The sequence below is a fragment of the Rhamphochromis sp. 'chilingali' genome, assembly GCF_963969265.1.
Source record: "Rhamphochromis sp. 'chilingali' genome assembly, chromosome: 15".
In the NCBI taxonomy this organism is placed as follows: domain Eukaryota; kingdom Metazoa; phylum Chordata; class Actinopteri; order Cichliformes; family Cichlidae; genus Rhamphochromis; species Rhamphochromis sp. 'chilingali'.
Genome location: NC_137942.1, coordinates 20,884,134 through 20,896,398, shown reverse-complemented (window position 1 = coordinate 20,896,398; position 12,265 = coordinate 20,884,134). Strand labels below are relative to the sequence as shown.

General features: G+C 40.2%; 1 protein-coding gene and 1 long non-coding RNA gene across 6 annotated transcripts; one reads left to right on the top strand and one right to left on the bottom strand.

Moving 5' to 3' along the window:
• Positions 1 to 768: 768 nt before the first annotated feature.
• LOC308411415 lies at positions 769 to 3,406 on the bottom strand. 5 transcript variants are annotated; one of them, XR_013974368.1, is made up of 6 exons: positions 3,359 to 3,406; positions 3,106 to 3,237; positions 2,628 to 2,691; positions 2,116 to 2,268; positions 1,661 to 1,751; positions 769 to 1,057 (listed from the first exon to the last, which is right to left on the bottom strand). It is a non-coding gene; the product is annotated as an uncharacterized lncRNA (long non-coding RNA). The 5 variants fall into 5 exon arrangements; XR_013974369.1 differs by lacking the exon at positions 3,359 to 3,406 and having other exon boundaries at positions 3,106 to 3,351; XR_013974370.1 differs by lacking the exon at positions 3,359 to 3,406 and having other exon boundaries at positions 2,628 to 2,663; positions 3,106 to 3,351.
• Positions 3,407 to 6,173: 2,767 nt separating this feature from the next.
• Positions 6,174 to 11,353, top strand: atp6v0ca (ATPase H+ transporting V0 subunit ca). The gene is made up of 3 exons (XM_080905546.1): positions 6,174 to 6,421; positions 9,308 to 9,491; positions 10,178 to 11,353. The coding sequence occupies exons 1-3, from the start codon at positions 6,346 to 6,348 to the stop codon at positions 10,380 to 10,382; spliced, it is 465 nt and encodes a 154-aa protein (XP_080761672.1). The 5' UTR covers positions 6,174 to 6,345; the 3' UTR covers positions 10,383 to 11,353.
• Positions 11,354 to 12,265: the final 912 nt, after the last annotated feature.

The window sequence follows — 12,265 nt, the reverse complement described above, 5'->3', positions numbered from 1 at the left end:
TAAACTGACATTACTCCTCTACTGAATCTATATAAATCAACAGTTAAATAATGTCAGTTCTTCCATGTTCTCTGGAATCAATCGCAGCAAAGAAATTAGACTGTTTCTTTTGAAAAATGTTGGGAAAGAACAATACAAAACATTCTATTTAAGGCCTCTGACATCAAGATTCAGTTAAACAACAATTATAACTAAACAATTTGAGGCAATGTTAGTTTCCATTAACATTAAATTAGGTTACTGAATTGGCAAACACCTTCCTATTAACACTACCCATTTTACCCCAATAACTAAAGAAATTAGCACTTGCAGGTCAAAAACTTTATTCAAGAGACGCAAAAATAACATTGATACAGTGACTGTCAAAAATTACAGCACTGATCATACTGTGACATCTTGGTTCAAAACAGCACACTTAGAAATATTCAACGTTCTTTACTTCAACTGAATGAAACTGAAAATACCATTTCACACGACCCATATGGGATATTTAGACTGTATAACTGTTCACGCTACATCTCTTCACTAGTAAAAGAAAGAAAAAATACAAAGAGAAATTTAAAAATGCTGCCAAACAGACAAACAGAACTTGTACAGAGCAAAAGGAAAAACAAACAACAACAAAAAACAGCTCGTCCTCATGGCAGTTGCAGAGTATATAAAAATGAACCCTGCGATCCGTTCCTGGAATTGAGCTTCAAAAATGCAGCAGAACAAGTGTGAGATTTAAATGTCCTCTCACCTAGAGCTGATCAGCTTGCATGCATAACAGTGAGCTTCGTTGCAGGAGCAGTTTTGTCTTAGTTGTGAGCTTTTCTTGAGAGCTGAGTTGCATCCAACTCCATTACCACCCATTGAATCACCTCAAAAGTGTAGCAGAGTTGTGATGGGTAACTCATGTTGAAGGAATAAAAAAGGTCCAAACAGCATGGCTACTGCAAAGGTCACGTTATCCAGATCTTGAAGAACAACATCAGAAAAGTCATTGCCTGGCGCATCTCTGGAGACAGATGTTCATTGTGGTTTTCTCAATCTGTGCAGTGGCCTCAGGCAAGTCCTGGTTAAACACAAAACATTTCTTTAAGATTCCTTTTTAAACTCATCTCTTTTGAATCTACCAGTTCTAATGTTAGAGTAATTTAAACCAATGCAAGCAACATAGTAAATAGCTATAGCCAAAGAGTGGCCTGCCATGCTGCCATTCATGGTCTAACAGAGTTTCTAAGAGAGGGTGAAAAACATAATAATTTCAAATGCTTTACATTAGTTTTTGTTAGAAAGACACCGGCCCATCAGAAATCCAGGCTATGTCACTCAGAAGATGTTAGAATTTAGACTTTCAGCCCCACAATTTGGTTAGCTGTTGGTCAGTTGGTCTTTTTTTTTTTTTTTTTTTTTTCAAACAAAAGCTAATGTAAATACTGGTGGGATTTTCCTTTGTTCATTAGAATGACAAATTTAAAGTTTTTTCACACTGATGTGACCCCTAATACAGGGGTGGGGCCTCAAGGGCCGGCGGCCGAGTTCACTACCAGGCCTCATGTGAACTTCAAATTATTAAAGAGGACTACTGGTCCTAACCAGTCCAATGAGGATCAAGTGGATAACTAAATGCATTTTTAAAGGTTGCAAATCCACAATCTACTCATAAAACACTCACCATGAACTCCTGCACCAAGATGTTGCAATTGTCTTTCACACAGATGCGGAGCACTTTGATGAGGGACTCCGAGCATTAATGTCATCCTTGACTATTATAACAAAGAAAACAGAGATTTGTGAACTTTTCAGTAGCACAGAAGAAAATGATCCCAGACAAAAACTCTTGACTTTTTAAACCAGTCAACATGCAACACCAGCATCTACAAAGCAATATCAAAAGTTCCTGTTTGACATCAACTTTATGGATATATAGTTTCCAGAACATTTATTTTTAAAAAAAGATAAATTTTTCTCAGTGGGCCAGTAAATGCATGACGAAAATAATGGCATCCTTTTAGTGGAATCATTACTCACAGGTAATAGTTGACTGTTTCAATGGATGTAGCATAAAAATTTTACTGACCTAATGCAATACATATACACTTTGTAGTTAAAGAATTTTAAAGTTCTTACTGTCATAATGGCAGCTACATCCTTTAGCTTTGTGCCCTGTTCCCCCGATCACTTTGCAAACACTTTCAGCAGACTGTCAGAGAGAAACTCAGCTCCGTCAGAAACCTTGACTGTAAAGGCATGGTTGGGATGCACTGGAATGCTGCATTTTATCTGAAATGACATAAAATTATTTTGAAATAACAGCAGGCACTGTGCTTGGTTAATCAGTAATGTTTTGTTGAATAAAAACTGTGTTTCCAGATCTTATGGGATTAAAAAAAAATCCAAAGATGTTTGTTTCTGATTTGCAACCCAACAACCCACAAGTTACAACCTCATTTCAGTTCAAGTGTGCATTAATGCGAGTCCAGTAATCACCTTTCTGGCAATACATACAGGTATAAGTTAAACCTATGGCAGATTTTGGATTTCTCAGTTGTATTAATAGGGTGAGTATGCATGCACCTAATAATTATAAAAAACCCATTATAATTAAGTTACAGAAACGAAAATAGAATATACTTTCTTACCATAACACCTTGAACCCACAATCCATCAGCTGACTCCTGGTGAAATGCAGAATAGAGGTCGTCTCTCAATGTGCAGCAAAAAAAACAAAAACAAAAGGACAGCAGGTGAGGGCAGGAGGGGTAGGGATGTAAGCTAGCATAATGCCGCTGATGATATTAGCTAAAGCTGTTCAATGTCCAAAATCTCACTAACACCATGGTGCAGTAAATACACAATGTAACTGAAGAGTCAGTTGGCAAATCTATTCACACAGAAAACCAAATTATGTTATGAGTGCCTCGTAATTAGGTTTAATGTGATATTACGGCTCTTGTGCCAAAGACAAATTCAAATGAAAAAGCGCCAATTCTTTGACAACAGATAAAACAGCAAATAAGCTAACGGCTCTTTTTTAGCATGTTACATGGCGACACTCTAGACGTTTAACTACATTTGTCTGAAATATGGTAAATATTAATTCAAAAAATCAAGACATACCAAAAACGTAGAGTTGGCTGCTCGACTTGACTGAGATGGATGCCTTTTTTAAACCACGATCCAAAGCCCGCGAGATGAAATCACGCGTGGTTTCACGAGATTTAACGTTGCTATCTTATTGACTTACTTCACCTGAACATGATATGAACAATTTAATACACCCTTTCTGCATATCATGTAGTTTTTACACTATATAGTTACATTTAACTTTAAAACATGAGGCAATTGTGTTAAATACATGCAAGATGCTTACATAAATCCAAGAGATGGCCAGTCCCTTTTTTTCAGTGTATTAGTGATGCTGATAATAGTTGTGTTGCCTTTATTTACGGCTCAAATTCCTTTGTGTTCAGAAAACGTTCAGATGTGGCTGCATTTTTATGACATAACAGCAGCTTTTTAAGAAAATGTCTTTTTACGCATGTCAGCGGAGCTCTCGCCGTCTGTGTAACAAATCCGACTCTGTGCCAACAGATGGTGCTGGAAGTCAGCCAGCAGGTGGTGCTGTAGTGTAGTTATGTTTAGACACCAGTGCTGTGCAGAGATTTTATCACCTTTAATTCTTACCGCTCTCATTTCAGTGCCATCCGATCAGACCCAGATTTATTTTACAGCATGACAGCGAGTCCAAAAATACAGCCAGAGGCATAAAGCACTGTGTTCAGCTGTGAGGAGGAACAAGTAGCTTCATCCAGCAACAGATGGCTTGGCCTCCACAGAGCCCTGATCTCTGGGATTACATGAAGACACAGAAGACGCGGATACAGTAAATCCACAGCAGAACTGTGGCGAGCTCACAGAGGTGTTTGGAACAACCTGCGCCTGTCTCAAAAAACCAAAAATATACCTCTATGAGAGCTGGTGACATAAAATATCAGCTGGATTTATTCACTAACCTTTGTGCAAGGGGGATTCATAAAGAAACACAATGATACGAAGTATTTCTAAGAGCATCATCACTGTATTTAAGTGCCTTTAACTTCTAACCTTTAAGGCATGTTATAACTCTGCAATAAATCAATTTGTGGACACAACTGGTTTTGTAGTTTAAAATTTTTAAATTTGAATTGTTTTGCTGCAGAATTCAGACATCTATTCCATAAAGGATGTAGAATACCTAAAAATATTTGTAGACATTTACACATGTCTGTGGGCTAATTAAGTGGAGTAATTGCTGCGGTAACACACTGTTTACCTGCACATCTCAAAATAGAATACAAATGAGCAGATGAACTCAATTTAAGACACAAACTGTGTGATTAATGATTGTGTACAAAAGCCCTGATGGACTACACAAATAAGCATTAAAATGAAATCTACTCTATCAGTGAGCTAGCATTGGACCTGCCAGGGAGATCACATTTCCCTAAAGAGAATAAAAATGTAAAGAGGCGGTGATCATATGTTAAACACACACGTGTCACATGAATGGGCTCCAACAGCTAATCCTTTGCTGGAGAGGCTGCTGACAGTCATGTGTGTGCAGTACAATTTCAGCTGCTATGTGTTCACCTTTTCATGCCTGTGAGTGTTTTGTAATTTGATTCATGTGAGAAAAGTGAACAAATTCACGGATCTCCTGAATTTTCAGTTATACTGCATCATACAAGAAAAGCTGTGCAGTGGGAGGTAAGCCCACATATGAATCCACTCGCCTATCTGGAAATAATACAGGAAATAAAATACATCCTTTGGGAGACTAAATACGTTAAATCTACCTAGCAAAGTCGGGGTGGAGCTGGAAGGTGCTGGATTGACAGCTTTACAAGATGTGCACTACTCCTTTTATTTTTTTTTCTATTTATTTGTTTGTTTTAGCAAATTAACTTACAAACGGTATCTAAAAGGAATTTTAGCTGGTGCTGAATGCTGCTTGAGTCATACATCTCTTTTAGATGAGAAGGAAATCAAAATGTAACACCATGAGTTAAAAATGTTCCACCATTTAAACCGATGAATGTGTTTTTATAAAAAGGTTGAACCAAAAGTGTCAGAAGAGAATTTTAATGCCTTGCTTTTAAGACACTTATGGCTTTCAAGAGAATGAAATTCATGAGGATTTAAACTCAGCTTCAAATATGTGAACATTTACTAGTGATCGACACAGATTCATCTCTGACCCTTCAGTGGAATACAGCAGTAAAATCAGTAAAACAAGCTACTGTGATTAAGCTGATTTGATTTGGCTCAAACTTTATTATTCATCATGGCAAAGTAACAAAATATTTTGCAGAACAATCTCTCTTTAATCACAGCAAACATACATTTAATCAGGATCTGATCAAATTTAAAGATGACTAAAATCAAAGTTTGAGTAAGTCTATATTTTGGGGTGGAAGACCCCTTTAGCTGATATAAGAAACACCCATTTTCATGTTGGTGTCACCTTGAAATGACGACTCCGGGGTGCATCTTTAAGCTTTGCTTAGTTTCTTGAGTAGTTATTTGATATTTGGTCTCCCAAAGAGTTTCTGCTCTTATTTTAAATCCAAATGTCCCTGAAAGGTATTGCCCTGCAGAAAACAGCACACCACAGACATGCCCTGTAGGCTCCTGTGCTGGAGGATGGATGGATGGCGTTAATGGTTAATATGGACTCAGGGTTACTGTGTTTTCTCGCTGTGTCCACATTAAGCTGTTTATTTGTTGTTGTATTTTTAAATTATAGGGTGCAGACGCCGCTTTTGGTGGAGTCTGCTGTTTATTTTAAACCTAATAGTTAATACGCCAGCTTGCAGTGACGACTAGCGTTTCAACCGCAGTCAGTGCAGCTTGCAGCAGCAGCAGCAGAGCGTACCATATTTCATGGACGGGGCAAAAAAACTCATATAGCATGTTGTAGTAATAAATGCATTATGTGACATACAATCAATTTGAAATTCACTTTCAATTGCCTTGAATTTACAAACGATATTTTATTATGTAATATGTTTCAATGTGTATGTATTAATCAGCAGTTGTATTATTGGTTATATTATATTAGTGTCTGTTTGTGTCGAGCACCCCACTCCCTTACCCCCCGGGAAAATCTCTAAATGGAACCTTCCTGGGTGGTTGGCCACGTGACTTTTTCCGTTTCGCCATTTTCCCCTCTTCTACACCGGTCCTTTTGCTGTCCGCTACGTTGTCGCCCCCTCCTAGTGTTCTAAGTTGCCCGGAAGCCCAAGGTGGGATAGGGGAAACCCTGACGAGAAGTCCGTCTGCTCCGTAGCCGTATCGCCCCGAGGAAAAAGTGCGAGAATGTCTTCTGAGGAGAGCCCCGAGTACTCGCCATTCTTCGCCGTGATGGGTGCCTCTGCGGCCATGGTCTTCAGCGGTAACTACACCAGCTTCTTCATCTTGGCATCCTCGTTTTCGCTGTCATAACGCTAACGGCTGGTTAGCTCGGCCAGGTGTTGAGTTCGTGGGTGATGTTAGAGATCAACCAGCGGCAGGGTTTGAGCGTAGAGAATCCCCGGCGCTTTCTCGACTCGCACACCTGCCAGGGGATGCGTTGCGAAGGAGAGGCGAGGGCAAGGGGGAGGGATTCCATCGACATCAAGCCGCTGTCCTCACCTTGCTCTTGCAGGCTGCCTCCCTCTGCGTGAGCCAGGCTGTAACTATGTGTCCCGGTTGCTGCTGGTTGGTGACGCACACCCATCAACGGAGGTGGCAGCTGACCTGGTCAGGCCATCTGTAATCTGCCATAATGGGGTTATTTCACGGAAACGGGAAGGCCAGAGATCTTGATGGAAGAAACATGGCATCCTCGCTAAAGGTTGCCGAGGTTTTATTGGTTTAAATGAGCTCCTGTGTTACAGGAGGGGAGGCAGCATCGGAGGCCTAAAGAGCAACTGGAGAAATTAAAAGGGGGAAACCCACCCATTCATTTGCACCGCCTGTCGTGCAGTGTGGAGCACACCCACCGAAAGGTTCACAGTGTGCTCTTGGTGGGAGACATTTTTTTGGCCAAGTTAAGCCAATCAAGTGATGGTAATTCTTGCTGATGCAAGCGACTGTGTTCGTGACAGACTGGTTTTTGCACTGATGAAACAGCAACATATATTTAACATTAGCCCAGAAATGGCTGTAGCATTCAAACTGTGTTGTTTGGCCCTGGATGTGTGGACGTATTTAAAAAAAAAAAAAAAAAAAAAAATCTCACCCACCAAATAGGGTTTTCGGGACTCTGATTTTTAAATTGGGGGGGTTGTTATATCCAAAAATAGCAGGAGAAAGGATACACCCCTGTTATGTATAGTAACACTCTCTTTACCTTAACTGTATGCAAACAAATCCTGCTTATGTTCATAATCACCCCACCAAAAGGATCATTTTAAGCATGATCAGCCTGTTTTAATTCCTGATGTAAGCATTGAATTTTACATTGACATTCAGAAGGCAACAACATGAATGTGGACTGGTGAAGTCGTGGCCAACACCTAATCTAAATTAGTTTACAGACTTCCTCACACATTGAGGTGTGCCTGCTGCTTAAGTTGTGCATACCTGTGTGACCTTTGCTCTCTTTTAGGCTTTCACGTTTTCTGCAGGCTGCGTAAAGACAACTTGGAGCAGTATGGGGAAAATTATTAATTAAATAATATTTCTTATAAATATTAGCTCTTCAACCTTTGATGCTTTTTGGCCTGCTTTTAATCACAACTCGGTTTAATGAGCCTGACATCAAGTTTAATATTAGCTCTTTCTCAGTGACCCTTAAAATATTTAAAAGTGTTTTGGGAGGAAAAAATAACCTTGGGTGTCCTCTAACTTCAGCACAAACTGTGCATTGGTTGCACTTCAGTAACCCATCATTTTACACACCACAGGCATTTAGGAGCCCCTTCATACAGCTTCATTATTTGAGTTTGATTACTGTCACACTCAGTAAAATGCCAACTTGAGATGTATGATTGTTCTTTGTTTATCCAGTCCACGATTTATAGACACGAAGCCCCGGTGTTACTTTTAAGAAAATGGTTCACCTGTGTAGCTGAACACCCTCGTCATATCCAACACATCTCACTGCAAAAGGCGTGTGGATATTACAGAGAGGTCCATTGCCTGTAAATGTGACTGCACAGCCAAGCAAGTGGGAAGTGAGGAAAGCTGTGTGCTATTGTACCATTATTATTTATTCATCCACCCCACTGAGCGAGTCGTCTTTGCAGACATGCCGTGTTCACAGCTGCTCACTGCTCGCAGCCAGCAAAGTCACATGTAATGATGAGGAATTGCCCAGCACCGATCTGCGCACTCCAGGTGTTGAAGAACAGCGCCTGAATGCACTGGATTAAAAACATTTGAAATGTGAACGCCACCGCTCTGTGGCAGAACCTCTGCCGCCTTCTGATCAGAGGGGCTGACCTGCAAGTCACCCACTCTGTATTTAATAATAATGTTCATGCAGCTGTTTAAGTGCATGTGATGGGATTGTAAAAATCATACTGAGCACAGAATAAATATACGCATAAATCCCCTTTAGTTTAAAGATACAACCTATTAAAATACAGAACAGCTCTGTCAGTAGTTACAGCCCATTTATCACCTCTCAATCATCACAAGTAAGCATAATTTTTAGATGATGCTGCTCACTTTTCTGGTCTTCATTTGCACTGTGCAAATGAACGTTTACTGTGTTCACAGTAAACGTGTACTGTACACGTTTACTGTGAACACAAAGGGTTTTCTAATGCAAAACAAATGAAATTGCATGCAAATAGTAGACAGTGATAAAGAAGCAGAGGCAGTTTGTGATCAACAGCAGCAGGAAATGCAGATAAAATAACAGGTTGAGATTCCTGCAAATGCCTGGGTGTATTGCAGAGTTGTTGTAGACGTATAAACTGTAATATTTTGGTGTGTGCAGCATTCATGGCAGTGTGACGAGCCGAGCGGGCATCAGTGAAATGCGAGGTGACAGCAGAGCGGAGGGCAAAATTGCTGGACGAGCGCCCATCGGTGGCATTATTAGTCATGAACAGAGTCATAACGTAGTGAAGTGGGCGGTGTTGTGTTGCGTAGCGAGACTTCACAGTCTAACAACTTATAACATTTTCCATGCAGTTTTTCTGAGATGGTTTGTGAGGAAAGCTAAAAAGTAGGTGAAATGCAAGAGAGAACTGTCAGTCGAATTTCTCATCCTCTCTGCAACGTGCCTCAGAAGATAAAGCTCAGAGCTTTGCTTCATTAACGCAGATTTATCGTCTCTCTTTCTCAGCGTTAGGAGCAGCGTATGGGACGGCAAAGAGCGGCACAGGCATCGCTGCCATGTCTGTGATGCGGCCAGAGCTCATCATGAAGTCTATCATTCCTGTAGTCATGGCAGGTATCATTGCCATCTACGGGCTGGTGGTGGCTGTGCTGATAGCGAACAACATATCTGAGAGAGTCTCTCTTTACAAGTAAGCTAAACTTCTCATACATAAGGATCTTTGTTTGTTTGTCATATAGTGATGCTACAGTAAAATAACAATCTGAATTTCATTGTCTGTGTCTAACGTGTCATTCAAGTCCTTAACATGCCACTTTCTGTGAAGACTTGTTGAGCAATTTGATGTAGTCCAGTTATTAATAATGCATAGAAAGATTGCAGATTTGAAACTGGGCTTGTTCTTTTCAGAATTCAGCGCTTTTATTCAGACCTTTGGTTAGAATTGCTAAAAAGCAGCAAATACAACAACAAAAACATGTAGAGTGAAACTGCTCATCTCTGCACCCTCTTTCATATTTTTTCATGCAAGTTTAAAAGGAGGAACAAGAGAGAGGAGTGAACATAGTTTCAGTGCACAACTTGATGCTACATATAAAACTCACTGAGTATTTCTAACCTATGGACAAAAAAGATGTTTCAGTTCAATTCTATAGCACCAAATCACAAAACAGTCGCCTCAAGGCCCTTTATATTCTAAGGTGAAGACCCTACAATAATACAGAGAAAACCCCAACAATCAAACTGCCACGAGCAAGCACTTGGCAACAGAGGGAAGGGGAAAAACTCCCTTTTAACAGAAGAAACCTGTGGCAGAACCAGGCTGTGAATGCTCCTAACTTCACAAAACAAGTATTTTCTACTGCTTCTCTTCAACAGGAGTTTCCTGCATCTCGGTGCCGGTCTGAGCGTTGGCCTGAGCGGCCTGGCGGCCGGGTTCGCCATCGGCATCGTGGGTGACGCCGGCGTGAGAGGGACCGCTCAGCAGCCTCGGCTGTTCGTGGGCATGATCCTGATCCTGATCTTTGCCGAGGTGCTGGGTCTTTACGGGCTCATTGTGGCCCTCATCCTATCTACAAAATAAGTGTCTCCATCATGCCACCATCTCATTCATTCCACATCAGAGCAGCAAGAACAAATAGGAGATTTTCACCTACTTCCATTACAGCCGGTGGGTCTGACAGGACAGGATGGCGACAGAAACACATTGGCGTTCGACTTTGATAGCTCTGTCCTCAGATAGGTTTCTATCCATATTGTTTAAAGCCATCCAGTTGTGTCAGGTCTTGTGCGTACAGAACGGGCATGAACATGTACTGTGTGTTGTGGGATGATGTGTGGACAGTCTGCCTGATTTATTGTCTGATCTTAAACTGTACAGTGATCCAGAGCCCCCCTGCCCCCCAGTAAATGTAGTAACCAGTCTGTGCTGTGAGTGTGAGTATCAACATTTACCCCCCTCTGCCCATTCCCCTCCTTTGGTTTATTTATGTATTCATTTATTTATTTGTTTCTTTGTTTTTTGTTGTGGTTTATATTGTCAACCTCTGTTTAAGACTGCTGAAGATATCGTGAACACCAGTATTTTATTTTTTCATGTTCTTTTCTGGGACCATTTTTGAAACTTTTTTTTTTCACTATTTATGGACAGTTATGAAGATTTTGAAGCTATCTAAATGGAGTACTGTTTATTGAATACCCTATATACATAAAAAATATATAAATTATCTGTGTATAGTTAGATTAATTGCACTGTGGGTAATTGTTATAAGTGCTTGGAATTCCTCTGGATGTAGTGTGAATATTAATGGAGGATGTCCACATGTTCATATGGAGTTGACAGTGTGTGTGCGTGTGCGTGAATGATCTGAGTACATAATGTATGCAAGTGGATTTATGTTTAATATGACGTCCTCAGACACTTGTATCGTTTACCTGTAGTGCTGCTGTCTTGATTTGTTTGTTTTATTTTGTTGAAGGTGAGCGCTCACTGTTCAGCCATGCCTGTCAGATTTCCAAATAAAACTCAACCTCCTCCAGAATCTCACTGTCCAGTATTTATTTTTAAAGTGTATCTGTTAATGAAATGTCCAAACACTGCAAAAGGAAAGCAGACAGCGGATACCTAAACATTTAAATGCAATCTAAAACTGGCCAATATGTTGGGTATTTTTACCCCAAACAGTTTCAGCTACACGTTCTTATATTGATAAAAGTAGTTATTTACTTTTGGTCTTTAGAAAGAATGTCTGTCTGGTCCGTAACATTACCTGGTCTCATGAGTCTTGACATTCAGGTGGTAATATCAGAATTTGGCATAAATAACATGAATGCATGGATCTATCCTGCATTGTATCAACAATTCAGGCTGCTGCTAATGGTGTAATGATGTGGGCGATATTTTATTGGCACACTTCAGGCCTTTGGTAATAACTGAGCATCATGTAAAACACCTACCTGAGCACTGCTGAGACTCCAGCAGGATGTTATGTCACTAAGCTCAAATAATCTCAAACTGTTTTGTTTTTTTTGTGGGGGGTTTTTTTGTGGTTTTTTACGTGATACTGAAATAATTATATTCAAATGAACTCCAGTCACCTCAATCATATAGAGCACTTTTGGGAGGTGGTGGAATAGAAGATTCACAACAAATCTGCAAACAACTCTGTGATATTGCCAAGTCAATATGGGATATATGGAGGACTGTTGACAAAATCTATGCCATGAACAATTAAGTCTGTTCTGCAGGTGACAGGGGGTTTCTAATAAAGTGTCCAGTGAGTCAGCCGGACACTTTATTAGTCCAGTGGATTTGCTAAGCAGCTGAGATGAGGCCCAACATTAAATAAATAAGGATTATGTTCAACTTCTATCACGCAAAGCTAATTTAATGAAGTCCGAGAATAAATAGTGATCCTATTGACTGTATCAATACCAGCACTGATATTGGTATTGATCAATACTAGC

What these genes read in the sequence shown, in the direction of transcription:
- atp6v0ca (XM_080905546.1), top strand. Translation starts at nt 6,346, where the DNA reads ATGTCTTCTGAGGAGAGCCCCGAGTACTCGCCATTCTTCGCCGTGATG. An exon ending in TGCGGCCATGGTCTTCAGCG is followed by an intron (nt 6,422 to 9,307) that starts GTAACTACACCA and finishes TCTCTTTCTCAG; the next exon opens with CGTTAGGAGCAGCGTATGGG. An exon ending in GAGAGAGTCTCTCTTTACAA is followed by an intron (nt 9,492 to 10,177) that starts GTAAGCTAAACT and finishes TCTCTTCAACAG; the next exon opens with GAGTTTCCTGCATCTCGGTG.